The sequence below is a fragment of the Plodia interpunctella genome, chromosome 13 (assembly GCF_027563975.2).
Source record: "Plodia interpunctella isolate USDA-ARS_2022_Savannah chromosome 13, ilPloInte3.2, whole genome shotgun sequence".
Lineage (NCBI taxonomy): Eukaryota > Metazoa > Arthropoda > Insecta > Lepidoptera > Pyralidae > Plodia > Plodia interpunctella.
The window spans coordinates 9,999,213-10,026,018 of NC_071306.1; the positions used below are offsets into that span (position 1 = coordinate 9,999,213).

Here is a 26,806-nt window from a genome sequence, read left to right on the forward strand (position 1 = left end):
TATAAATAATTATAACATTAAGAACTAATAAATAACGTTATTGGTTTGTATTTTCGACACTTACCATAAGGTGGGTAACGTTGATGTAATGTTCTTATATAGTTGTAATCCTGTGTTGTAATCTTTACTATAATAACTAACTTATTTAACGTTACATAAAGTGTGAATTTGGTAACGATAACAAGTTGCCATTGGTACTGTGTAATGTGTTATACGTGTGCTATGAAGTTTTTAATAAACCTTTTTTTTAACATTATTATGTTGTCTTTGAAGGCTATCAAAATGAGTAAAATGGCACATTTACTCGAAGGTATTTTGTAAATAGTTGTAAAAATAACAATTAATAACAATGAAAAATGCGAAGATTCGTGACACTTAACTGTTTGGTGGACTGCACCGACCACCCATTTCCTCGAGATGGCATCCAAAGTCTGAGACACGCTATATTAGCACCAGCGGTGTACGCCCCCAGGATCCAGCAGGCACTCCGGAATATTGACTTCAAGTTTCACAGGTCTAATAGCCTCCAAGATATAGTACGCGTATGTATCAATTGGCTACTTGACTGGGTAAAAAAATAATAATATTAATTCTGTGGTACTACCTAATCTATATAGGTTACCTAGATCACAAAAAAATCTGGCAACAATATAATGTCGCCAAGATTCGTTTTTTTCATCCACATTTTCATTGGAGACCTTTGCCCAGCAGTGGGACATGTCATCAGAAGGTTAAAATGTTTACAACTAGCGACCCGTCCCGGCATTGCTCGTTAAAACCATAATAAACCTTCCTCAGGAATTTTATGTTTCATGATGGCCCCACAGGCTCGCCGTTCAATAAGACCTTTGCAGTGATCCATGGTCGAACTTTGTCCTATCTACAAAGCCTTGCTCGTGTGTACATCATATATTTATTTGTGGTAGGAGTGTGGCGCGGAGTGCGAGACTCTGTTGATGTTCTGGGGTGGCGGTCGCTCCGATAGTAGGTTCACTATGAGTGCTTCAAGCTGCTCCTCCATACACATGCCCGCCACACCTGCCAGTCAGACGGTGAGGAAATTGCTAACCTTTTTATTAATCAGTTCATAACCTGAGTAATCGTAAGTCTGTGCAAAGACTTCCAAGGTTTTGTATTAGAAATCTAGATATGGGCCAAACATGAAATATAAAATGTAGCACGTTATTGCGTATACACGTCCTCTCTTTTTTGACACGATGTGTAGAGGATTTGGGAAAAAGAGTCGGCATGTGGTTGTGGACGTCAGTAACATGCTACGCGTTTGTGTGGTAGGCCTTCAGGCAATACTTAAACTATAACAATATTTTGTGACTTTATTTAAGATAGATGATGAGAGATGGCATGTGCCCTACAACAAGACCACTCCATATTCATCCGTGGATGTCATACGGAGCGACTAAGGGTCACATAGCTTTGGCAACAATAGTATTCTATAGTAAACCACCGTACATCTGACCTTCCCACTCGGGCCTCCCGCGGTCGGATGCCGACGCGATATAGAGAATAGCAATCTCTTTAAAACACCTGCGCGCGCATCGCGTGAGACATCGCGCATGCGCACTACGTCATATAGCGCGCCGTATGCCCCGACGCCTCTGTGCTCGCCAGTCAGCCACTAACCGGCAAGCTATTCACGTCTTCCGTGTACCTACACGGATGTGCCGCGATCCGCGCGCTCCCATATCTATCGCGACTTTTATAAATTTAAGGGATTTTTTCGAACCCTTCTGTATTTTGTAACCTCCTGTGTGAGTGTGACAGACAATACATTTTATATGAGACTAACTCGTTTTCTTACACCCCTGAAACGCTTCTCATAATTCCGAATCTTAAAAAATAATGGTGGGTTTTACGCAGACCCCGCGTTTCGAGGCGTCACAGCCCCGATAGAACTGGTAACGGGAATATGACAGAAAGAGAGATTATCAGATATATACTCAAAATATAGATGAATGCGATTTACAGAGTTCAGCTCAGCGGGAAAAGGATCTGCGTACTGTGGCGCAACAGACAGAGATCAGCTGCCGTAGCCCAGGAGTCGCTTCACCAAGTAATCTTTAATTATCGAATATAATAAAACTGAAGAATTTAAAACCAATCTTTTGGCGTTTGATAGTCACATATTTATATTTTCCATATAAGGTACCTACTTACCAAATTTCAAGCAAATCGGTCCAGTAGATTTCGAGTGATGCGCGTTCAGACAGACAGACAGACAGACAGACAGACAGACAGACAGACAGACAGACAGACAGACGGACGGACAGACGGACGGACGGACGGATGGACGGACGGACAGACAGACAGACAACAGACAGACAAAAATTTCTAAAACTATATTTTCGTCATCTATACTGTATAATATGTAACTAAGTATATTCCATGAAGAATTAAAAAAAATATCCAATGTACAAATTTGGCCTTTCTTCAATTTTATTATATGTATTGATTATACAAAAATCTTTATTTAACTTTTATGATAAAATTTGCATAAAGAATTTTGTTTTTATTTGGAAGCATAGACGGTAGTTATAAATAAGATCTTTAACTAATACTTTGATATCTCTTGTTTATATATGTATCAGGAAATCAAAGACACAGACAATCTTCAATATATTAACTTACTTAATAGAAAGCAGACCAAGATTATAAGTTTCCGGGAATCTTATGATCAGTTTGTGTTATGATTTTAATTTTGTTTGCAGATCTAGTGTCAGAAGCAGACTCGATGTTATGTGCTCAGTTCGCAGACTCGTTAGCATTCTCATCCCCAGCGTCCTCGCTCCTGCCGCCCACCGGTCGGTCCATGTCCATCCTCGGTTCAGTCTGCGCGTTACTGCTCAACAAACAGGTGCCCTCAATGTTTAAGAAACTTTCTATTCACTAATGTCATTGCTACCAACGCGCTGTTTGCTTGGATACAGTTTTCATAAAATATATTTAGGTGAGCGCTATGAATTAATGTGCTATTTAATTTAATGTGTGTTTTACTGTGCTTTACTATGCTATTTAATTTAATTACTATGCCATGATATCACATCATTGTTTAAGCCCCGGCTGTCTTAATGCCGTCCAAGGCTCCACAATTTTGCCATTCACTCTACTTTATGCTCTATGCATGAAATTAAACTTGCATAATTACTATTTAGAACTGAAATCGTACATTTAGCATTTTCTCAAAAGTGCTAATGTAATTCGAGCAGGGAACATCAGGAACCTTGAAGCAAGTGTCCAGCTTCACGGGCAGCCGGCACTCGGACAACATCTGCCGCATCTGTTTCGGAGGCGAGTCTGCCGAGCGGCTGGTGCGGCCGTGCTCGTGCCGCGGCACCATCGCCGCCGTGCACCGCTCCTGCCTCGAGCGGTGGTTGCTGCAGGCGGCCACGTCTTACTGCGAGCTGTGCCGGCATCATTACATCGTTACGAGGAGTCATAAGTAAGCCTTTTTGCTAAAGGGATGGCTTATTTCTCACGGCTAGCATAGGATTTATAATCAAGCTTGCTATTTGATTCTTACCTAAGTAGTTACGTGTGTTTTGTTTTCTAATACGAGTTTCTCTCTTCGATGTCTATGGTTTTCTTTGTCTATTTATTTTCTACAGACCAAATATTGTCTTTATAGACAAGTTTAAAGCTTAACTACAGCCTACAATCAGACTTTTCTAAAACCATTTCTATGTAGTTTACCTACGTATCTAGACCATTTGTATGTCGTTGTTAGTCCGAGGTCAACCTCGGCACGCATATCAAGTCAACCCCCCATCCAGATGGTCATGGCTGCGTTCGTTGTGCGAGTGGGCCCGGTCGGGTCGCGGCCGGGCGCTGGCAGCAGACGCGTGGCGCGGAGTGGCGCTGGGCGCCGCGTCGGTGCTGGGCACGGCGCGCGCGCTGCACGCGTGCGACCGCGTGCTGCAGCTCGCCGCGCGCAGGGGCGGCGCGCCCGTGCTCGCCGCCAACCTCTTCTCGTCGCTGCTTATTGGGATTATTGGTGAGAACGCATCTTAGTCGTGTCGCTAATTTCAGAGTCGAGGAGACCAAAGTTCTTATCTTCAGCGGTGAGTGGTTATAGTAGTGTTGTTTCTTTTTTGTTTCTTCATAAATGGCAAATGGCAGATTTTACATTTCTTTCTGGCCTAAACACGAAAGTACTTTGTGTAAAATAGGTTATTAAGAGTGAAAGCGGTTAGGTTTTGCTCCTTCATAAAAATAATGACATGTTAAAAATAGTAGGTAGTGTAGGTACATAAATCATTAGCTACCATTATCCACTATTTGATAAATTACCGGTAACTACAGGATTCTTTTCTTTCCATTGATATAATGTTAGTGTACCTATTTTTGTATATGACAAGGCTCGCCTATTTGCCATGGCCGGCTAGACCTGATTACCACGTAACCACGGCAACGGTTTGATTTAGTTGCTACTAGCGTAAAATAATGTCAACAGGTGCTCTGAATGGGCTGCTGACGACGTGGATGCTGCTCAAGATCCAGGAGCACCAGATGTCGTGGCAGGCCTGGCGCGACAGCACGCTGCACGTCCACGTCAGCCTTGCAGACGAAGAGCTGCCGCCCTCCCAGCGCTCCTCCCAAGACACAGTAGTCCCCTCCTCCGTCCCCGCCCCGCAACCCACACCCTCGCCCACCGCTGACAGGAGCACCAATATAGCAGACCCCTTCATGGTCACTCTTCCGTTCATCTTCCCCGAATCCTAATGTCGGCGACGTTCATATACATCGCTGTCTCGAGTATAGTTATATTTATTTTTCTGCTATCCGTAGTCTGGACAAGGCGACGACGCAATCAAGAATGCTGGTTTTAAATCAGTTTCAGTTCTAAAACAAGTATGAAAATCTCAAGCGAAATTATAAACGTAATAATTTCGTGATTTACTAAACAGTTTTGATCAGTTAACATGACGACAGCTTTCGTCTATCTTGCAATCTCAACGCTGGTCGTTTGCATTGTCTTACTGACACTGCACTACTAGAACATTAGCAGCCCTATTCATAAATTAAATTTGAAATAAAATACAGATTCATTGTTAATAGTATTTATTTTATTGTCAATATATTAACATAATATTCATTAAATCTTAAATCAAAAGGCGATTATGAAGCTGTTAATGTCAAATTTAATAAAATAGAGCGATAAGTCTGTGGTTAATATGGCGGCGAATGTCACCAGAACGGGGATGCCACTTCCTTATGTTTTATAAGCCAAAGCGATCCCCGTAGACTTTTCGCGACATTTCGTGCGAAATAATAATAGACTATGACCTATAATATTATATGTTAGTGAACTTAAATCCTATTATAAAAAAAATCACATACATCTTGAGATTATACAATAAATAGGAGGACTGTCGAGACAGCGCTTGGAGAAACAACGAGTGGGCGGACACCGACAAACATAAACATCTAACAAACAAACAATCAATAACAACATACTCTCTTTGGACTAATTCCACATTAACATTTGTGACTTCAGCGTTCAACTACTTGTCTACTCTATGCGGGACGTTGACGAACTTTCTTGCGCCGAATAGAGATCTGCTTTATTTTCTTAGATCAATACTTCCAAATCTTGAATAATTTGTTTTTTAACCAAGAGAATCAACACGGTTAAAAAATGACAACTTTGATCAGACTAGATTGATTATGGAATAACCAATGTATATAAACATCTGTACTTTTGCATTGAGCTATCTGGTTTCCGAAAGTTCGGCGCAAGTATACTTGATGTTCAGTCCTGGTCCTTAAAGCGGCGGTGTATGGACTGCACGTACGTGAATACGCATTTCCAGTCGGGTTTTCGCATGGCGACCATGTCGTCCACGTCCAGCAGGGGGTAGATGCCCGCCTTCTCTCTGGAATGGATAAATATCAAGTAAATGTTAAAAGATATAGGTAGGTAGAAAGATAACTGTAAGCAGTTATGTAGTAGTATTTCAAGATTATTTAGATCTTTAACATTTACTGTACATATGTACTTTACAAAATTAACATATCATCGACATACACCAACTTATAACGGTATAGTGACCAACATTGCCGTGTGGTAAACTCTCATCTCACTCATCAGCATATTTTCGAGACGAATAATGGTGCTGTATGAAGGTTTAGGGCCTATTTCATCGCTTGCTAATAAAGTATTTGATAACCTATATGTAATGCATCGAACGGATAGTGTTAAAAATTCACAAATATTAGTAGTGCATAGAGCTAAGTGACAAATACCTTCAGGCACGTTTATTTAGCTGCTAGATTTGTTTGATTACATTATTCTATTTTATCAGAAAGTGGTGAAACAGGCCTGTTTTAGACTCGCAAATGAAATATATAATAGGTATTTACTCGGCAACTTTGAAGGCGAGCGTGAAGTTCTGCCGGCGTCGCTCCGGCACGAGCTTGCTGTAGTCGAACGTGGTCGGCAGGAAGTGGTGCACGAGCGCGCAGAACGCCAGCCCGTCCGCCCAGCTCGTCGAGAAGTTCTCCAGCTTCACATTCTACCACCACATCAAACACAAGGTTAGAACTTTGAAATATATAGAACGTTACAATTTTCAAGACAAGCCATTATTTATTTACACTTTTAAATATCAAAATTTATTTACACTTTTTATGTTGTCAAAGAAAAGTATGGGTAACAGATGAAAAAATACATCAACATCAGTTAATGGAACATTATAATGTAGATACTATAATGTGGTGGGCCAAGGCTATTTATAGTTGGTCAGTTTCAAATTTTATAGCCTTTCGTAGTCTCATTACATAATCTATTTTGAAAATTTTGCATTTGTTTGATCTTCTTTATGCCAAATCATGTAATGGCAAGAGCAACGGTAATAAGTAATCTTCATTCAAAATTAGTGAATAAGTATTCTTTGAAAATGGTAACTCGATTGCACAATAAAAATAATCATAAAATTCTGTGATCTAGGTATTGCCATCCAGATAGTTGTAACTTCTGGTCTGGTTCATAATTTTAAGATTGTGTCGAATTTGAAATTTGATGTACGAAAAATAAGTACATAAATTAAAATAATAGAGATGATGTACAATCAATGGCGGACTTATCCCATGTCGGATCTCTTACAGTAATCTTGTGTGGTTCATGTCATCGTCGTGTAAGAATAATAATTTAGAGTGAAGTGTCTAAATCACGTCAAGGTATAAGATATTTACAAAAATGATCAAGAATTCGAGTTATGAACATTTCATGCAAAACCACACGTTTTTTTAAGTCTCATCAATATCACAAACAAACCATGCTCTCTCCCACATCTAGTACGGTGGGAGTTTTGTTAGTTCAATTTGAACTACTTCAGTTTCTCAAAACTAACTTCAGATTTGTTAGTTTTGAGAAATCCATTAGATCGTTAAAATCATCAAAAGTGTTTTCACAATAATTATGAAATTAGACAGAAATACCGATTGCGACCAAAATAATAAAATACCTACCACGAAACATACAAACACAGCACGTTACTAACATCCACATTCTAGTCTCTTTGTCCCATGTACGCAGCGTGTAACAAAATGAGATAACGTGTGGACGCAATGATGTCCTACGTGTTGCAGGTTTCATGGTAACTCTTATTGATACAAATAGACACGTATTATATCGCATAGAATATATACAGAAACCAGCGCAGCCATAGGAAGCATCAATAAGCGGCAGTGGAGTGACGATTGCCTTGTGAGTTGAGGCGGATGTTTTGTAAGATGGGGCGGGTAGTTGAGATGTGGGGTGTAGGGTGCGTAGCGCGTGACACCTCCCATGCGGTAAACTACCTACGACAACGCGCGACACGACGTACTTACGCACCAGCGCATACGCACATAGATAATTGATTCATTATTATTGGTATTTTGTGATATTTTTTTTATGCATTTCTTTGCATAAAGTTTAAATTCATTTAAATATTTTGAATCATTCGTGGATATGTGAATATGTACATTGGCTTGCTACGCTAGGCAAAATTCGGTTAGTTATATAGGTAACTATATTAAGAGTCAGGAAAAATTAGGAATATCAAATATAGCATTATATACCTTTTCCATTAGGTATATATGCTTTTGAATTGATTTTCATGGGTTGGATTGAATCATAGAATCATAGTTCTGTCGAAAGTATGTAGATATACCTAAGTATATTAATTCGCGTGCTACTCCTCCATATATTTATAATAAATAGTTGTTAGCGGCATTATTTGGCTTACGTGTAAAAATATAATCAGAATTTATATAGTGGTGAAAAATATGTGAATGTTAAGGTTTCGGAATTGAAAACCAAGGAATGAACGTATTATGTGTATCCATAATAGGTAAATCTATTGTAACTGAGAAGGTGATTTCTAAGTTTGTGTTGGTTTAGTACTAGGATAGAATATATTATGTATATGTTTAATGTTTATGACATTCCATATTTTCCCAGATAATATTTCTTCCGCGGCAGTGAATAAGCTGCTATAGTGTCTAATATCCGTGAGTTTGACGCTGGTGCGGATCGGTGTGGAGTGTACCTCGTAGTCCCTGGTCTTGTCTCGACACCACTGCAGCAGGCGCTCTTTAATGGTCATCGCGCTGGCCTGGACCGCAGGGTCCGTGAACTTGAAGTAGGGCGACGGGGAGCCCGGGCTCACTGGCGTCTTGGGCGAGCTACAACCGGGGCGAGGGTTAGAGGTCTCGGACACGCCCCATTGAGAGCTCGGCTTCCAGTCACGCTGATCACCACCAGGTTCCAGATGTCATGGGACAATAAATACTTTACTACCAATTTAAAAGTTACGAGTTTGTTTTGGTTATCAATTTTTAATATCACGGCTTGCTAGATGTTATTTGTGATTTTTAAATGGTTGTATCTGATTTGTAAGTTAAAGATATGGCGGTATTGTACTATCACTCCTTTTTGATATGAACTTTTAATACATTGTTAGGTTTTTAAAAAATAACAAATCAAATTAATAAAGTAAAAACGTGTGATTTATTGTATTTTCCATTGATTCACGATTTAGTTTTACTAGATGATATGGTATTTTGCTCAAATACCGGGATTCTTTTTAATCAGCGTGACTGGAACAACTTGTTGCTCTCGCCAACTGTAGTTAGTCGTGCTACAATCGGTGCTCGGTCGCGGTGCCAGTTATACTGGTTATTTACATATTAAAACGCGTGCTACATGGACTATGCTCTATGGTCAAATGGCCACTTGGCCTATTCTAACGATCGCGTTGCGACATGCTAGAAATTAAACTAACCTAAGCGATGCTTCTCATGATTATTATAATGAAGCGGCTAAAATATATGTTATGATATATGCTTAGATATTTACTTGTAATCCCTTATTCGTATCCACAGATATGGCTGCTAAAATAAATAAATATATTACATTACATAACGAATCAAGCGGAAAGTTTCAAAACATAAATATTATAGAATATATTGCATTTTTCTAACTACTAAGTCTACGTTTAAATTTTGTATTTTATGCGGCCCATTGGTATTTTATCGTCTATTTGATACGGTGTGGATTTGTGTGGTGTTACTAGCGGTACTCACTTGGGACTGTTGGTTGAATTCTGCTTCTCGAGCTGTCGGAACTTGGCGAACGGCGAAACTTGTTTCGGCGCACTCCTTGTCTCCGTCACTGTAGAATACAATTACAAAGGTTTTTGAGTTTCAATACACTTCAGTGAAGAAAGGTAAATATTTATTACATTACCCGTCAGACGATTAGAGTAGAATAAAATAAATTTGTACCTTTTGAAGTTTTAGTAGTGGTGGTACTGCTAACCGTTTTCTCGGATGAGTTCCTCCTCACGCTCGATGTCACTGTGGTTACTTCTTCTTCCTCTGAAAAGCGAAGAATATATTGTATAAAATTGTCAAACTTTTAAGAACTAACTAATAATAAATAGGAACACGTGAAAACAACCAGCAAGACAGTACGAATCATTCTTAAGCTATTAGTCAAAATAACACGGTTACGGGGGACGGTGAAATGAATACGGATGTTACACAGTACGAGTATGTACAACGGCGTGAGGTATGTACAACGACGCGGGAGGACGGGGCATGCGGTACAAGCACAGGCACCCACACACACACGACTCACGCGCGTCTCGCTCGTCTCCGCTCCTAACTAGTGGAATGTTTACGCGAGCGCCGACACCAGGTCCTCGAAAGCGTCGTCCGCGTTGCTCTCGTCCAGAAACTGCAGTTCCGACACCGTCGGCATCGTGCGGCTGCGGCCCAGGGAATAGCTCTGCTGCTGCGAGCGGCTCGAGCGCGCGCGCACCGCCGCTGCGTGCGACTTGCTGCTCGTCTGCCCCGAGAAGTATGCCTCCACGGTCTTCTTCTTGTCTGTAAGCTCGTCGCGACTGATGCCTCCCTCATACATTTTAGGTACGGCGAGAAGATGCATAGATTTCGTACGGTTCATGACACGCCTCGGGGAGGTAGGTTGCGGTTGCGGTGAACGATCAGCAAGCTGATGCCACGAGCCTGAGCGGCTCAGCGGGCTGGAGCCGGCGCTCGCGGCCGACTCACTGGACAGCACAGACTCGCGGGACGCGGCGAGAGCGGGGCTGCGGCCGCCGGGGGAGGGCGGCACGCTGTCGGGGAGCAGGCGGGGCGGCGGGGCGTGCGCGGGCTGAGGGGAGGGGCCGTTCTGTACAGGGGCCCGTACCTGGCTTCGGGGGGCATTCTTCTTGGCGAGCACGTCGCGCTTGGGAAAGGACAGCTTGTCGAGCGCACCTCGCAAGCTATCGGCGGCACCGCCGCGACGCTCTTCATCATGGCGCGTGCGCACACCGGCCGTGATGGTGGCGGCGCCGCGCACCGGACCGCGCATCACACGCGTCACCACGCTACCGTGCTCGGTAGGAGGGCCCTCGTCCGTCCCGTTCGTGTAACTCGTGTCTCCGTTCTGATACGCTTGCGCGGGAGCCTTTGACCGTGGCGAGTACGGGCTGCCTTGAGGTCGGGTCGGAGAACGCTGATATTCTTGACGATCGTTTTCATTCATAACTACATCTGGTAGATAATCAATTTTATGAGCTCGCGCCTTCTCTATGTCGGGTGTCTGCTGCAGTGGCATGAACGTTGATACCATGTTGGAAGGAGTATAATCGGTCACGGTGTAGGATGGTGGAGGGGGAGGTTTACACTCACTTGTCTCGTGGTGCCCGTTTGTCAATTGCTCGTGACGATGTCGATCGCGAATTTGTTTCTCATAGAATTCTATTTGTAATTTTTGAGCATCTACTTTGGGTGCATATTGCGCGGCAGGCGCCGGTGGTTTAGTGACATCAATTTTTTTCACCAGTTCCGGAGCGGCTAGGTTATTTTGACTGGGTATAGATTTAACAGGGAAGTTCTGTAATTGTCTGTCTGGGAAATTTTGTGAGGGCGCGTGAGTCGGCGGCGTGGGTGGATGCGTGGCAAACGTCCGCTCTCGATACGGCGGGGGATTAGAAGGCAGTGGAGCATCATATTTCGGTGTGTCAAATTTTGCTGCAGTTCCCACTACTCTACGAGGTTTATCATACTCTGTCGTCACCCATGGAACGCTAGGGACTGGAGGACTGGTGATAATAGGTTTTGGCGCGATTGGATATGATGGCGGAGCATCGGCCGTCGGCGACAATGTGTTATTTAACGATGGTGGACTCCAAACATGGGACGGGGCGTTTACAGGGGACACGATTTTTGTCGGTGGTTTGAATGCTGACATCGGAGCGTGGGAGAACTGATTTACTGGTATTGGTTTCGCGACAAATTGTTTGGCAGCCAAGGGTTTAGTTGGAGATTGCGGTATGGGCGGGTGATTAATTTGTGTTCGAGGTGTAGGAGGTGTAGGAGGCATTAGAGGTGCCGCTTGAGTTGGCGGCAGTTGTGGTGGGGGTATATTGACACGCAACGTTTCGCGTCGCTCTTGTGCCCACGGGGGCTTGATGATTTCAGAGTTATTGACGTCATTTTGAAACTTGCGCGGTCGCGGAACGTAATTAGAGCGAGGTGTTTCTTCGGCTGTACGCCAAAAATGTTTTGCTGAAGAAGCACTTGAAGACCTACTATGATCATCTCGCTCGCGACTCTCGAAAGCGTTCTTTATGTTACCGAAGCGATTACTCCAATTAGTCTGACCGTTCACAGTGATTTGATCATTGTCTTGATTTTTACGCATAAACGCAACAAACTTTTTGTCATTATCGGTCTGTGGGTGGAATTCGGGTACCAGCGGACCACGACGTCCGCCTTCGTCATCGGTATCACTATCTATTTTATATCCGGCGTAGGGACGGCCGATGTCTATAGTATTAGCCCGTTTCATGCGCAGTCGTTTATTATTATTATTATTATTGAAACGGCTTAAAGGTTTAGACACCTCTTCGACTGGAGGTGCTGCGAAATTATATGTAGGAGGAAGGGGTTTATACATGTTACGGTTGTTTGGAGTATGTTTCGTTTCCTCGTGAAATATTTGCTTAAGAGCTATGGGAGTTTTTGTTGGTGGTGGAGACCTGGAGATGGGTGCACGCCTAACTGGAAAACTTGGAGCAGCTTCTTTAGCTTGAGCATCGAATTTATTTGCGATAGCCGCAATGCCGCTCTTTGATGGACGACGTTCTTGACGCAGTTGGTGGTTTTCATGCGGATGTTTTTCATCACGCAATTGTTGTTGAAGTCCATCCCCCATAGAATGTCTGAAGAAATCAGGTTTTTTTGGCATGTGTACTCTTCTCTCTATTACTTGGTGGTCGCGATTTATAATAGGCGCAGCTGCAAAACTAGCAGAATGGGCTAGCGGAGCTTGTTTCTGTCTGGAGGCAACTGCATCATGATAGCTGACATTTTCATCAATGCTCGGCTTTCTTTCTGGAGTGGATGGCTCTTCAATGCTATTTGCGCCTGAGATAGTTGAAGCCGGTCCTGAAGAAGGAGTTTGTGGTTCTGGAGCGGTATTATTAAGGGCTAAATGGTCTCTGTCTACAAGGCGTCGAGCCTCAGCGAGTTCTTCGTGTGTGACGCCGACAGTGTGTCGATTGGCGCGGCTACGTCTCCTAGGTTTGCGTCTGCATCCGTCTAGTCTATCAGCGGCGTCTAAAGCGTCTTCTAACCGGTCAGCCAGGGTGAGTAATGCTCGTGCTTGTGGATGGTCTGCGGGTGGCGCGAGGGCCGCTCGTAGACGAGCCAGGGACCTGCGGACGTCGGCGACGACGTCAGCGCCGGCGGCGCCGAGCCCGGCCAGCAGGCGCTCACCGCCGCTGCCCAGTAAGCCCTGCAGCAGCGGGAGGAGGAGGGACTCACCGCGGGCATCTGCATTGTCTCCCTCCGTCGTCTCGCCGGCCGCAGCCAACGCCTCCGTTACTGCACTCGCACATGCTATAAAAATACACATGTTCATTGGTTAATCTATGACGTCAAGATGTGTATAACATCTAGTATAAATTTACAAACAGTAGAAATGACACTATTTATGATTAATTTCTCTGAATAGGTTTAGTATGGAATGGATATGTTTGTAGTAGGTACCTTCTTGTTCTGCCATGAGGGTTCTGATGCGCGCACGCAGGCGACGACGTTGCTCGTAGTCGCTGCACTCGTCCAACTGGAATGTACAAGTCGCTATGATAAAACTCAAAGATGCAATTAACTTTATAAACATTTTTGTATATATAAATAAAATATTTAAGTTTATTGTAATTTTCTTTTTTGTACACGCCGATGCCTCTTTTTTCCCATTCTTCTTTCGCGGGTCTACTGGAAGAAATTTCTATAGAAATAAGTAGTACCTTTGTACTTAGTTTCCTATTTGTAAGTTTTATATTTACACTGTTATGTTGTGTACATAAATAAATAAATAAAATAAAAATAAAATATTTCTTCATTAAACATTACATTATTATTTTTGTAACACTTCGATTTTTGCGTATTTTAAATATGTTTTGTAAAATGATTTTACATTTTTTATGCAAAAAACATTTATCAAGTTTTACCTAATTGAAAACAGGTTGAGTTTTTTTGGAAACAGAAATTAAAAGCAGTGGTCAATGAAAACAAGCAAAAAACAAGCCTATTGCAATATGCAAATAAAACTGATGGTTCAAAATAACTACATTTTTTTGTCAATTGAAATTTGGGAGCCGTCTATTTAAACTTTCCCGAGTTATGGTTACAATTAAAGATAGTTAATTAATTAAAGATATGGTTACAATTAAGAAGACATTAGCCGGCATTCTATTCCTTAACACACTAGCTTGATACCTTACGTAGTGCTATTCAAGTTCGTTTGGCTCTGCACTACAATTCGGTGTGATTACGATCGGTAACTATCCAAACCTATTATTCATTATACTAGTCGATGGGCGTTGTACCATATTGCATTATTACCAAATGCATTGTCCCAATCACAACAGACATCGGAAGCGGAAGCAGGAAGTGACCCCTCACATTGTAGTTAGTTTTATATGAGATGTCGGCCAATGTGTCGGTCGTTTGTGGTCTCATTTCTCATTACACAGCCTATGATTTGGCTTATAATTTCGGTGGCTAACTTTATGTTCCACGGTAGCTAGTAGGTACCTTACGTCATAAGCCTATCTGTATCCCACTTTATGTGATGACAGTTCAGCGTGTGGGATGGTGAAATATAAATAACCTACAAAAGTAAATATTAAAGTAATTATTAAAATCATTTGCAAGATTCTATCTAAAGCTGACAAAAAGACAAAGACAAGAAGACAAAGTCAACTTTGTCTTCTTTTACTGTCTCGTCCACCATTGATAAATAATGCGTAACTACTTCAGTTTCGTCTCATTGAAAGTGAGAGTCGCGTGACCGAGCTCCGAGTTTCCATAATAACTGTGGTTAAGCTCCCAAGCTCGCCGATTGTCTGGAAGCCGGACGGAAGTTCGCTTTCGATAATAGTTTGTAATTCATGATAATGACAAGGCTTGTGCCAAGGCTCTGCGTTATGTAATGTGAGACGAGAAACATAATCACCTCGTATCGTTTTATGCTATTATTGGATTAGTTACTACTAAGGTACACTACTTCATATGTATGAGTAACAATTGAGATGAACTCTTTATTGCACCATTTAGAGAAGAATCATAAGTTGTAGTTGTAACAAGGTATTCAAATATAAATGAGACCAAAGGCGAACTGAGTCCACCTTATATTTCTTCCAGCTAAGTTTTAGGTGCTAAGAGAATGAATTGAACTAAGAGGGTGCAGTAAACTTGATAGTTACATTGAAATAAACAAAATTTATATTAGTTAAAGCGATGTAGAAAAATTAGATATACATTCAGACAAGAGTGGTAACTACATTGGTAAAGAAACGATAATAGATCAAAGAAGACTAATTTATTGAGACTTTACGTAAAATTTAATTTATATGGTATGTAAAGGTAGGTACTCAATAAAAATAGTTTTTCTTATCATTCAGTGCACACTGATTCCTCCTATAGGCCTCTAATATTATGCATTGTATAACGAAGACGCCAGCAAAATCTATTTTCTAATGAAATTAGAATTTAAAAGAATATAAGTGTGCTGTAAGGGAGACTTGACCTAATGAGCTTTTAATCAAACCATTTTATCAGTCTAGTTGGAAGACAGTTACTACTCACAAGCTTCCTGAGGACCCTTTCGTCCCAGCACTGGTCGATGTCGACCTCTGCGCGGCGGTCGCTGGTCACTCGCCCACCACTGCGGACTGTCTCCTGTGGACAAGGGAGTATACTGTCAAACATTATCTTCATTCAAATGTAGTCTTGGAAGAATGTTTGGGCATTTAGTCGGGATTTGGTCTTTTTAAAAAACAATTTTCTGATATGTAATTTGATTTTCATCCACTTAGTTGTCCGACTTATAAGGTCCACATATGTTAATTGACGTAAGTATTCGAAAAAAAGGCTGCATTGAAATTTGTTGCGACTTAGGTTTAAATGAATTTTCGACGTTTGGGACATTTGCAACTATCTCTTATTTTTATCTCATGTATTAAACTCCAATAGTTTCGAAAGAGATATTTCGTCAGCTAACTCAACTAAGAATAGCAGAAGAAAACTATGATAGTGCAAAAGACCTTGTTGTAAAAACGCCGACCGCCCTTCGGAGAATCTATTTTTATTTTTACTACTGGCGTAACATCTAATCTATTCGATATAACATTGGTCTGTCTGTAAAACCTTGTAGTGCGGTGGATACCGTATGCGATACGCATTACTGAGTTAATTAAAGCTTTGAGATAAAATATCATTTAACAGATATATACCTATCATTTAACATTTTTTTATGAGAGGGTAAAAATATCTTTAAGATTTTTATTTAAGTACGTGATGTTATAGAGGGATCAAAGTTAAACACATGATTAGATTATGAATATAAATAAACTGGTTGAGAAGAGATCTTGACTTAAGAAATCGATAGTTGAATTAACAATAAGGAGTTACAGTGAAAAGGCAACGGTGAAGCAATTAGAGTAAAAATTTTATTTGGTATACAATCACTCGATTATTGGCAAAAATTTTCTAATACGACGAAGATGCTACTCAATCGACCAAATCAAATCTTACCATATAAGGTCAGATAAATAAAGCTAGATCCATCATGAATCACTCCTCAAGTAGTAGCAACTGCGCAGGTGCCACCATCGGCTGACGCGTCACTGGCAGATGAGGACGCATACAAACAGACACCGCACACGCGTCAACTGCCACGAGTGTTTATATTGGACTTGTGCATGATTTTTAAATGTGATGACATTTAAAGTAGGCTGTGAGAATGATGGACTGGAGATGGATGGAGATTAGACCAAATGAAATCTGGATGCCATTATAAACATTGCCAAGACCACTGAACAGTTGTCGCACAGAGTAGTTAATGTACGTTAAATCGTAATGTAGTATAGGTATCATTTTAAAAGCATGGTGTTATTATGGCCTATTCAATTCAATTCAAATTATTTATTGCTTTTTACAATGTACAGTAAGTCAATTTAGTAACTTAGTCACCTCAGTCATTATAATCTAGGTACAATGTAAACCCTGTCGGGCATTGCAATTTAAAATAGAAATTAGACTAAAATTAAGAATCAAAATAAAATATCAGAAATGGCAAACGGATTATAGATGATTTATAATTTTGTGAGTATCTACATAATTATAATAATTATCATCAGGTTATTGTTTCATCTGTCAAAATGAAATATTATAATTATATTTGAATTTACAAATGTCAGTTGTTTATCTTTGTCGTTAAAATATTCGTCCAACGTGTAGAAACTTTTATTTATTAATATTTGTTTAAGTTAATATGAAATGAAGAATATTTTTCATCATTTCTTAAATTCCTATATCACTCTTCACCCTTCCAAATATTTTCAAAAATCACGTTGAATTATTGTCTGTTTTAACATGAAACAAAGACATAGAAACAAATTCAGCTCAAAAAATTAGAGTTATATTTGTTATAGAAGAAAATTAAAGATGTATTAAAACAAATTGGTTCTACGGCAGACATAAATACTAAATACATTTTCATTTGTCCTACCTAACTAAAATGTTTTGTTAGCTTAGTGTGATTCGAACAAAAGCTGATGATTGATGGTTGTTTACTCAGTATTTTCAAATGACAAACAAAGACTATAAACAAATGCTAAATTACTCAGTGTACAGATTTACCTCCTATTTTAATAGTGCTTTTTAGCCACGACTGTTCAAGTATTTTCTTAATAACACTCGTTTCTCGACGTGAACGATAATAAAACTTATATAGTTTCTTGAAGATTGCCTACACGCCTATGTATGTGGAGAACCTGATTGAAGCTACAAATTTATGTTTTTTTAATCATGCCTCCTCAGATCATTATAATCATATTTACCTTTAGGTGACATTGGCATTAGACGTATTGACGCAGACCTAATTTTCAATTCACGCTGTTGGCGAAGCTAATGGAAGATCAAATACTTATGATGATTGAAGTTGAGAGTCAACAGACGTGCATCTGTTATAAATTAAGAGTGTGCATAAACGATTCGGGAAGTCTTTGATTTGAGATGGTACAAAGCTGATGCTTCATATTATAAGTTAAAATGAGACGGATTCGTCAACAACTTTTTGGTAGGACAATTCCAAATCACAGAGACTTGGAATTTGCCTGTTTTAACCTTCTGTAACTGCAACTTTAAGAATATATTCGCATCACCTAGTGTTACGTATTTATAGCCCGTAGTTTGATATTTTTTCATAGATATTGAGTTGACTTGCTGATTCAGTGCTATTGGTTAGCAAGTACCTATTTCAGCCACCTTCGCACCACGGCGCTTGTGTGCTGGAATTCAGTTGCAAATGCGATCGCCCGCCGTGCGCTGTGTTTTTTTATGTGCTTTGTGAAAAATCTAGTTTTTTGGACAATCTTCACTGTTCAAACACCCGGAGGCCGCCGTGAGGATTTGGGAAAGCTGCCGTGCAGAGGAAAGGTGAGTCGTACTCAGTTTTCTGTGGAGAATTGTTGAACTTGGGCAAAAGCGTAGCACTCATATATATTAGAAACTAAAACACATCTAACTTTATACAGTCCAACCGTTATAGTACACCTAGTAAGTATGTCTATGTTTTGACGTCAATAAGTGATGTATATCATCCTAAATTGAATAAAGAATTTTGAATTTGAATTTGAATTTGTCTATAAAATGATTGTCCTTCCAGAAACTTCCTGCCTTAACAACCATCAGTGAAGTCAACCGATGCAGCCATCTTTACCAACATCATATGTCGACTGATCAGATCAGATAATCTCCCTGATCACAAACGAGTGCGCTATAACATGTTCTCTTGATTTTTCAGACTTTACCAACTGCTACTTCGTAATAGCTGCCATCATGATCAATCACCAAACTGGATCCAATCATCGCATCGCATAAATAGCGCAATGACCGGTTATGGAGCAGGTAATTGGGTCGCTCGTGTTCCGGGTGTGGACTCTTGGAGCGCCGCCATCAGGACCGGAGATTCAAATGTAAACAAATATTTATAATAAACAGCGTCACGAAACAGAGCCAGCGCATTTACCACGTCTTATTCGTATATCTAAGTGTTCACTTTCTGATACTGATAACTTGGCAGACGAGTTGGGATAATAATGCATTGTTATGGAAACCGAAGCGACGTGGAACATTTCATCTCTTTAGGAGAGTAGAAATTACAATTGAGTTTCAGGAGTAAGACGGCGAGTAGGTACAGAGACAAATATCGGAACAGGAGGAACAGGCGAAATTAAAATCTGCCCAAATCGAATAAGCGAAAAAGAACTTGAAAAATAAAGGAATATTCTGCAAGCTTTTACGTGTCCTTTAAGAGTGAACACGTATTCGTAAAGAACACGTCAATTAGAGTAGAATATATATTAGAGAATATGGCTGCTGTAATAGTAGACTAACTAAAGTTGACTGAGGACAGTAACCGTAACATTACAATGTTTACGGCTAAACCACAACATGTATCTAGAGCTTATTAGCTTGTAACAATGTTGGGTAAAGGGCCCGGCTTTTCACCTTTATTGCCTAGTTTTCCATCGCAACTAATGATGTTTGTGGATACAAAGAAGACACAATTTTTCATATATTTCAAATGTCATGGCAAGCGAATAATATATTTTTTTATTAGGACCGAGTTTTTGTGGCTTCAATAAAGTGTTAATTATTGAACGATTTTCTGCAGCTTAATGTGTTAACGAATGCGCTGAAATTTTTTTTATAAAAAATAATGAATCAAGTTTACATTTTATTAAAAAGACAATGTTATCTAAATTGTACACATACCTTGTTAATATTATGAAGTATTTAGGAATGTTATGTATTAAAAAAGGAAACATAATGTAAGTATTTTATTACCTACCTTAATATTTTTTCTGATATATTTTATATTACTTATGAAATAAAAAATAAACCATATTAATCTTTAAAAGCTCATAAAACCAAATCATTTTACAAAGAACATGAAATGAGTTCAGCCATCAGTTGTCTGAAACGCATTGTAATAACTACTGGCCGTCAGCGGGTATTTCTGTAGCGTCCGGTTGTGACCTGCCAAAAATGTGGCCCAGTGATCTTCTCGGCGGTAACTACAATATCTTATGTAACCAGCTGGAGCCCGTGGAAGGCCAGGGCTGGACTGGCCGTGGTCAGTAGGACAGTGACAGCGGCGGCGCGTTTCTCAATACGATACTTGGATTTTTCAGAAGTGGGATCTTCATGGGTGGGGAGTGGGGGGCTACCATAAAACACATAGCGTAATTGCGTCCACACACGTTCTCTCTTTTTTTACACGATATGGGCACAGCATGTGAATGTTAATAACGTGCTACCTACGTGTTGTTTCATGATAAGCCTTCTGGTATAATAATAATATCCATTTTGCTTCGTAAATCTTAGTAATATAAACATTGTGGTGAAAGAATTCTTCTTCTTCTTCATAGTCGTATTCCTCATGGCTGAGGGTCATGGTCATTACGTGGAATGAAACACATACAACAACTTTCTTGGCATTATTAATGGAGTGGTTTGCCTTCTCCATTTCACACACAAGTTAATAATAATCAACCAGTGTGCAGGTCAACCAGTTTGCAGGTTTCCTCATGATGTTTTCATCGGAAGCTAGTGGTGACATTCACCGGAAGTAAGTGGTGGTCTATGAAAACTACATGAGTCAGATTGGTATACAAACTCATGTGACACTAGTAGGATTCGAATCTGGGACCTTTCGATTCACAGGCGGGCGTCTTAACCACCACCGCTTTAATTGAATCGGTGAAAGAATTACATGTATATTAATTGTAAAACCAATACTAAATGGTTTGGCTGTACTATACACGAATCTCGAAACTATAAAACATACAACACCAATATGTATCAATGTCACGAAAAATAAGTAGGTACTAGACTATTTACATTAAATAAAGCGATGAAGAAAATGATGACACTAAAGTGTAATGTTTCTTACAGCGTTGTAAAAGTGGGCGGGTTATATCGGGAGATCAAGGCATGCAACTGTTGACAAGTACTGTAAACATATTGGAACTAGGACGATTTAATGGGTATCGATTCGGGCAATTTATATAGAATCGATGATGCAACAGTTTGTTTGAGAACAGCATTCACGAGTTAGAAGCAGATTTACATATAAGTAGATCATTTTAGTAGTTAGCTGAAGTGTCATGAGTAGTGTATGTCGAAATACAACACAAATTCAAGCGATAAACGGATAATGGAACATTCCATTCAATTAAGTTTATACCTTAGATTATATAGCTATAATTAAAGAGAATGTTTATACAATTATATACTTTGTTTCACACTAAAACGATATCTTTATCAAATGCCACAACAACGAATACGTTTTACAACTGGCGACGATCATAAACGTTACAATATTACGAGACAATAATCGTAAAAACTTGTGGGTTAACGGGATCAATATGAGGTTTACGATCTGGTGATAGGGGGGTTTTGAATAAACTTGTAAAAATGGTATATAACGCTATTTTTCTTTCTATTACAGTAGAAATTCTATAAAAGTTTTGGTAGATATTTACGTCTGTCTGTAGATATTAGGTATCTTCTTATATAGTTACTTGCAAAAATTATTACACAACCGATTTTTATACAGTTTTCACTATTATTAAACTAATTCTATTTCTATAATGCTCTTGTACTATTGTTTGTATTACTACTATATAACCGTTCGTCAAGTTACCATGGAGCGCTAAGCTGCGGTATTAGCGGCGAATTTTCAATGAATTAGTATAGATTTATGTGCTGTGGACTATACTATTGTCAAAACTTAGAATAAAGTGCGAAGCATAGGCTGGCGGTAAAGATTTCGTGATTTGCAAAAAGTAATTCACACCGTGGTCTAGATTGCAGCAAAAAGTTAATGCAGCACGTGCCGCGTGACGCTCCGCATAATATGCTATTACACCGACAGCGTCTGTGGGTGGTTGTAGTGTTTGATGAGGTGTGAGCTGTACTGTATCTAATGATTATGTACTTTTTATATAAATCCTTAATACAAAACCTTCTTACTTTATTTACATTACTTCACTTGCGCTGTAACTTCGTAAGTACATGGTAAATAAATAGCCTGTCACAGCTAGAGTTCTAATCTATCTCTGGGTCTGATTCTTTCTGATCATCATTATTGCTCTAGTATTCTTGAGTATATTCGTTAAAATAAAAATAAAATATACCCTGCTTTAATATCAGTAAAGATTGAAAGAAAAATTGAATTTATTTATAAATATTATTTTACAAAAAAAAATATTCCAAGAAATCACAATTATCGAAAGAAAAACAATATCTGCACAATGCCAGCATTGAGATAAAACCCACCACGCTACGTTTTACATAGAAAATCAATTAAAGCTCTCGAGCCAGCATCTCATTAGTTTTTAATAAGCTTTCACGCCTACCGGAACAAAAAACTCGTTAATAATGTGTTTGGGAAACACGCACTTACTTAAATATAGGATTTATTTCTACTTACAACATAAACTACTTATGTAATATTAGCCGAGACCCGGGGCTTCGCTTCCGTAGGAGTAGTGGGATAAAAAGTACCCTATGTGTATTCCAGATTTTATTATATACAAAATTTAAATTGGACCAGCCGCTATGTAACTGTTAAAACAGTATCAAATTCCATCAAGAAGTTTCTGCGTCATGCTTGAAGAAACATACAGAAAGAAAGAAAGACAGACAAATAAAAATTGTATAGGCTTCCATTAGTCCCATCCCAGATCTCCTATAATTATTTTTCTTTAATATCTCCTTTATATAGACATGGCTCATTTACAGTTTTTTTTTGTATGTATAGATAAAAGTGTTATTAAGAATTTACTTCTCTACAAAATTCTTCACTTCTTACAGAACTAGTATAGTTTATGAGGAAAATATCACGTAAAGTATCGAAAGTGACGTTATAAAAAGTATAATATAGAGAGAAAGCGTCGAATCCAGAGCAAAGCCAAGAGTCGCCGTCGTGCTCCGGACGACAGCGCAAACAGTGGCATGCGACGACGCGCGACGCTGTGATGACCACATCATGCTAAAATATATTATAGGTACTTCTACTAATTCATTCCGCATTGGGTCCGCGTGGTGGGCCCTGCAATCCCCAGCAGATAGAGAAAATATCAACGAATAGTCACCGGTCAATTGGAATAATTCTGTTGGAGAAATTTATTGGAGGGCTGTTTTGATGATGCTGTCGGAAGGTTTGGTGAAAAACAAATTACTGCCAATTAATTTGAAAAGATCTTATGAAAAAGAATGATTGTCGCCATTGTAAACAAATATAAGATCAATTTAGCGATAGTCCAATACTCGAAAATACTTTCATTAATGTAACGTTTTTATATCAGTGCTTTCATTTTTAGATTGTAAAAAGATTTCATACACTTGTAGAAACCAGGCATTACGACTATATAATGACAGCAATTCTCGATTTATTGACGTCGCTTTTTCTTTCCGCCAGATGACGACCGTCGTAACGACTTGCCAATGAATGACTGTGAAAGAAAACTATCATAAACTGACTGCTATATTGTTTATTGGCAGTGATTAAAAGCTTTCTTTCTCAATTTACAATTACGAGCACCTAAGCTACTAAAATTTATTAACTTTTCCGCAGGATGACTAATCATTAACGGGACAGAGTCTGCATGCAACAGCAAATTTCAAATCTCTTATTTATAACAAAAAATAACTTGACTACAACGAAATTTCACTGTTCTAGTATTGGTTCGTACCGTAACCCTAGTGTTCGAAATCATCTCAAATTTATCTGACTGACAGCTTAGCACTACCACCTGACCAAGGACCCGTGGCCGTAAACATAAGGTACGTATATAGTTAGATTATCAGATGGGAAGATAGTAATCGGTACTTAATATGTTTTAATGCTTGGAATGCGGAATAAGAAACACTAATATGCGCTCAACAACAAAGCATGAAATACTGAGAACAGATCGCAAATCTCGCGTTTCCACGGGCTGATGGCCAGCCATTTTAATTTTTTAAATTGGTTCTACAAAACCCACTACCATGGAGACCCGGACTCGACTCACGCCTCGCTGCTCATAATGATGCAGTCTAATTGCTCGTAGGAGCGTCTTCCAATGCATTATCATCTCATAATTTCTTTTCTGCGAAAAATCAGAGACCTGTTAGATTTTCTTTCCATCTTTCTTCAAATATACTGTTAAAGTGATATTTCATTATTTATAAGTATTATCAAAGCGCACTTATAAATATATGCGAATACATTGATATCTTCTGTATGTAGGTTCAATAAACATCCAAGTTACTATCTAACCTTGAAATCATACCTATTTCATTGACGCCAATATATGTCTAGAGGTCCAAAAATTATTAAAATTGTATCTGTGAGGATAACAAATATGAACAGCATACTTAATTTTGATGCAAAATATGTATAATAATGGAGCATTGATAAAATATACTTGCAACATCGTCTGGTGGTAGACATGATCTACGACGCGTTGAATCCAGATAAAAACCGCGACCCATTTGTTAAAAGTCAGAGGTGTCAGTAGTACAGAGTTACACGCGACTTGGTCGTCCGCCAATCTGCGCACCTAGCGGGTAACGACCTTCTGCTTCCTCCAAACGGTTATATGCTCTTTGGCTTCCTCCATCTCCCGATTTGGCATTTGGCGCGGGATCTGTGAAGCACACTCGCTGAAATGTCACTACTTTTCAGACAAAGAAGTGTTTTCTCGTATTTTTTTTTGTCTCCTTTGTGTGTGATTTCAGGAACAGCTGTTTTAATTCGTTTTGTGTCTTCTTTGTCTTCGTTTACAGGAATCGTCTCGCCAGTATCGCGTCCAAATGTTACAAAGATGTTTAAAGTACGTGCGTTGAATTTTATCAGTTTAGTTTAGTATACCAAAGAAATAGGAAGTAAGTAAGCACCTACTTATTGGAAATTCTATATTTGATTAGCTTTTGCCCGCGGTTTCGCCAGCACTAAATTCCCACGGGGTCATTCATTTTCCTGGGATGAAAAGTACCCTATGTTCTACATCGTAATTCAAACCGATCTTCTTGTTAAAAAATACGTAGTTACGCAGCGATTGAAAGTTTCGCATAACAAGTATTTGATATTAAAGAGACCCGGGCGTGGCTTGTGACCGGAGCTCATTACATTCAGCTCATTACTCAGGCTTCGGAGGACGATGATAACTCTCGCAGAAGCCCACGGGGAGTCGCACATCGACCAGGGTTGCCACTTGGCGCCCTTTAAGATTTTTGGACTTTTTGTTTGTTTTGGACCATCACAGGAATAAGAAGGATATGGCTAAAAATAAAATATGTTTACATCAGTTAGAAAAAAATGAAGTAGACTTTTATGTTAAAAGCGGAGGAGACTTCACACAAAGAGGGATAAGAGTTGACGGATAACGAATAATTGAAAAAGGCGACGGGATTATTAATAAATAAAATGCACGAGAGAGCACGTAAAGGAGAAGAGGTGACCCTAGTTCCGGAGGTTTGAATGGAAGATTTATTCACATTTACTTTCATAACTACAAATACGCATCTCGCGAAGTTTCTCTGCAATTAAACATCTTTTATTTACGCTTTTATCTAACGTTACTGGTTCTACAGCACATGATACAAGTACTATATTCATACTAGTATAATATAATATGTCAATTATTCATCATACATTGTGCAGTGAATTGCTTATAACAATAGGTTTGTTATAAGCAATTTATGTTTTTTAAACAATTGATTAATTTATACTTAGTCGTTCTCAGAATTCAGCTACTTCAAACAATTTAATGTCGAATTTTATGATAATGAAGAAAAACCTTCATTATTTAGGTTTGGGACAGTTAAACCACTGCTTGGTGAACCAAGCAATAATCACCCAATCAACAATTTTACTACAATATTATGTCTAATCTTGTACACATAGTAATGTTTAAAAATGTGCCTTCACTCAAAATATCGACATAATTATAACCTATTGTTTTATTATTTAGGTATTAGTAAATCTAGCAATTTTTTTTGTCGATCTATGGTGTTGGCAGTTACATTTTCTAACGCAGTATCTGCTTTCCTTTACAGCCAAGTGACGTCATCACGCTGTTCCGCACGTTTACAAGCAATTGACCCAGTTGGGAGGTATATTTGGCGCGGATTCCTATAAAATCGGAAGGAGAGTAACAACGTCCACGGGTCGGGTTTCCTATTGATTGCTTCGAGATGTGGAGGTGAACAACATTGCTTCTAGATAGATGAGCAAGCAAGGTTTGGTGGCGAATACAAGGAATGTCTAAGTCTAGATTGATCCGTTGAATAAGATTTTAAAATTTAGATTAGACTGGTTAATTTGTACAAATAAGACTAGACAAAAAGTTGCGTAAAGAAAACCAGACAATAAGATTTGATGGTCTTTCTTCATTTTCATAACTAAACGACACTTTTTATATTAATCAAACAAAGAAGGAAAATCTTTATAATAATTGTTTAGTAGAGAGGCAGCTTTTCAAGCTGATACGTCAAAATGAGGTTGTAATGAAATTATATATTATATGATATATTTCTCAAAAAGATTACGAGACTTGCATGGGACGTGGGCCAAACTGCTGCCGAAAGAAATCCTATTTGTTTGCTACAGTGAAGTAATAAAGATAGGTGTCTGTGGTCTCCGTGCATGAAAGCGAGGTGATGACAAGCA

At 39.3% G+C, this 26,806-nt stretch overlaps 3 protein-coding genes across 8 annotated transcripts in view; 1 reads left to right on the plus strand and 2 right to left on the minus strand.

Moving 5' to 3' along the window:
* Positions 1–213: 213 nt before the first annotated feature.
* LOC128674869 (uncharacterized) lies at positions 214–5,070 on the plus strand. 2 transcript variants are annotated; one of them, XR_008405209.1, is made up of 7 exons: positions 214–542; positions 927–1,052; positions 1,987–2,071; positions 2,727–2,872; positions 3,225–3,457; positions 3,789–4,076; positions 4,469–4,606. XR_008405209.1 is itself a non-coding variant. In XM_053753843.1 (7 exons), the coding sequence occupies exons 1-7, from the start codon at positions 357–359 to the stop codon at positions 4,735–4,737; spliced, it is 1,266 nt and encodes a 421-aa protein (XP_053609818.1). In that variant the 5' UTR covers positions 216–356; the 3' UTR covers positions 4,738–5,070. The 2 variants fall into 2 exon arrangements, 1 of the variants encoding a protein (XP_053609818.1); XM_053753843.1 differs by having other exon boundaries at positions 216–542; positions 3,789–4,009; positions 4,469–5,070.
* Positions 5,060–10,103, minus strand: LOC128674899 (smoothelin-like protein 2). Its single transcript, XM_053753881.1, has 6 exons — positions 10,081–10,103; positions 9,586–9,673; positions 9,359–9,393; positions 8,550–8,685; positions 6,379–6,530; positions 5,060–5,891 (listed from the first exon to the last, which is right to left on the minus strand). Exons 1-6 carry the CDS (start codon positions 10,101–10,103, stop codon positions 5,768–5,770), a joined length of 558 nt encoding a protein of 185 aa, XP_053609856.1. The 3' UTR covers positions 5,060–5,767.
* LOC128674868 (uncharacterized) overlaps positions 9,782–26,806 on the minus strand; it is a 59,747-nt gene continuing 42,722 nt past the window's right edge. For all 5 annotated transcript variants that reach the window (XM_053753841.2, XM_053753838.2, XM_053753842.2 and 2 more), the window contains 4 exons: positions 15,667–15,759; positions 13,564–13,639; positions 10,142–13,413; positions 9,782–9,879 (listed from right to left, as the gene is read on the minus strand). In XM_053753841.2, the coding sequence (XP_053609816.1) occupies positions 10,181–13,413; positions 13,564–13,639; positions 15,667–15,759 (3,402 nt within the window). In that variant the 3' untranslated portion in view covers positions 9,782–9,879; positions 10,142–10,180. The remainder of the gene's footprint in view (positions 9,880–10,141; positions 13,414–13,563; positions 13,640–15,666; positions 15,760–26,806) is intronic.

Coding starts and splice junctions, on each gene's coding strand:
- LOC128674869 (XM_053753843.1), top strand. CDS start 357: ATGCGAAGATTCGTGACACTTAACTGTTTGGTGGACTGCACCGACCAC. Junction 1,053..1,986: donor CCACACCTGCCAGTCAGACG/GTGAGGAAATTG, acceptor TGCGATTTACAG/AGTTCAGCTCAGCGGGAAAA. Junction 2,072..2,726: donor CCCAGGAGTCGCTTCACCAA/GTAATCTTTAAT, acceptor TTTTGTTTGCAG/ATCTAGTGTCAGAAGCAGAC.
- LOC128674899 (XM_053753881.1), bottom strand. CDS start 10,103: ATGCCCCGTCCTCCCGCGTCGTT. Junction 9,674..10,080: donor CCCCGTCCTCCCGCGTCGTT/GTACATACCTCA, acceptor TGTATTCTACAG/TGACGGAGACAAGGAGTGCG. Junction 9,394..9,585: donor AATTCAACCAACAGTCCCAA/GTGAGTACCGCT, acceptor TATTTATTTTAG/CAGCCATATCTGTGGATACG.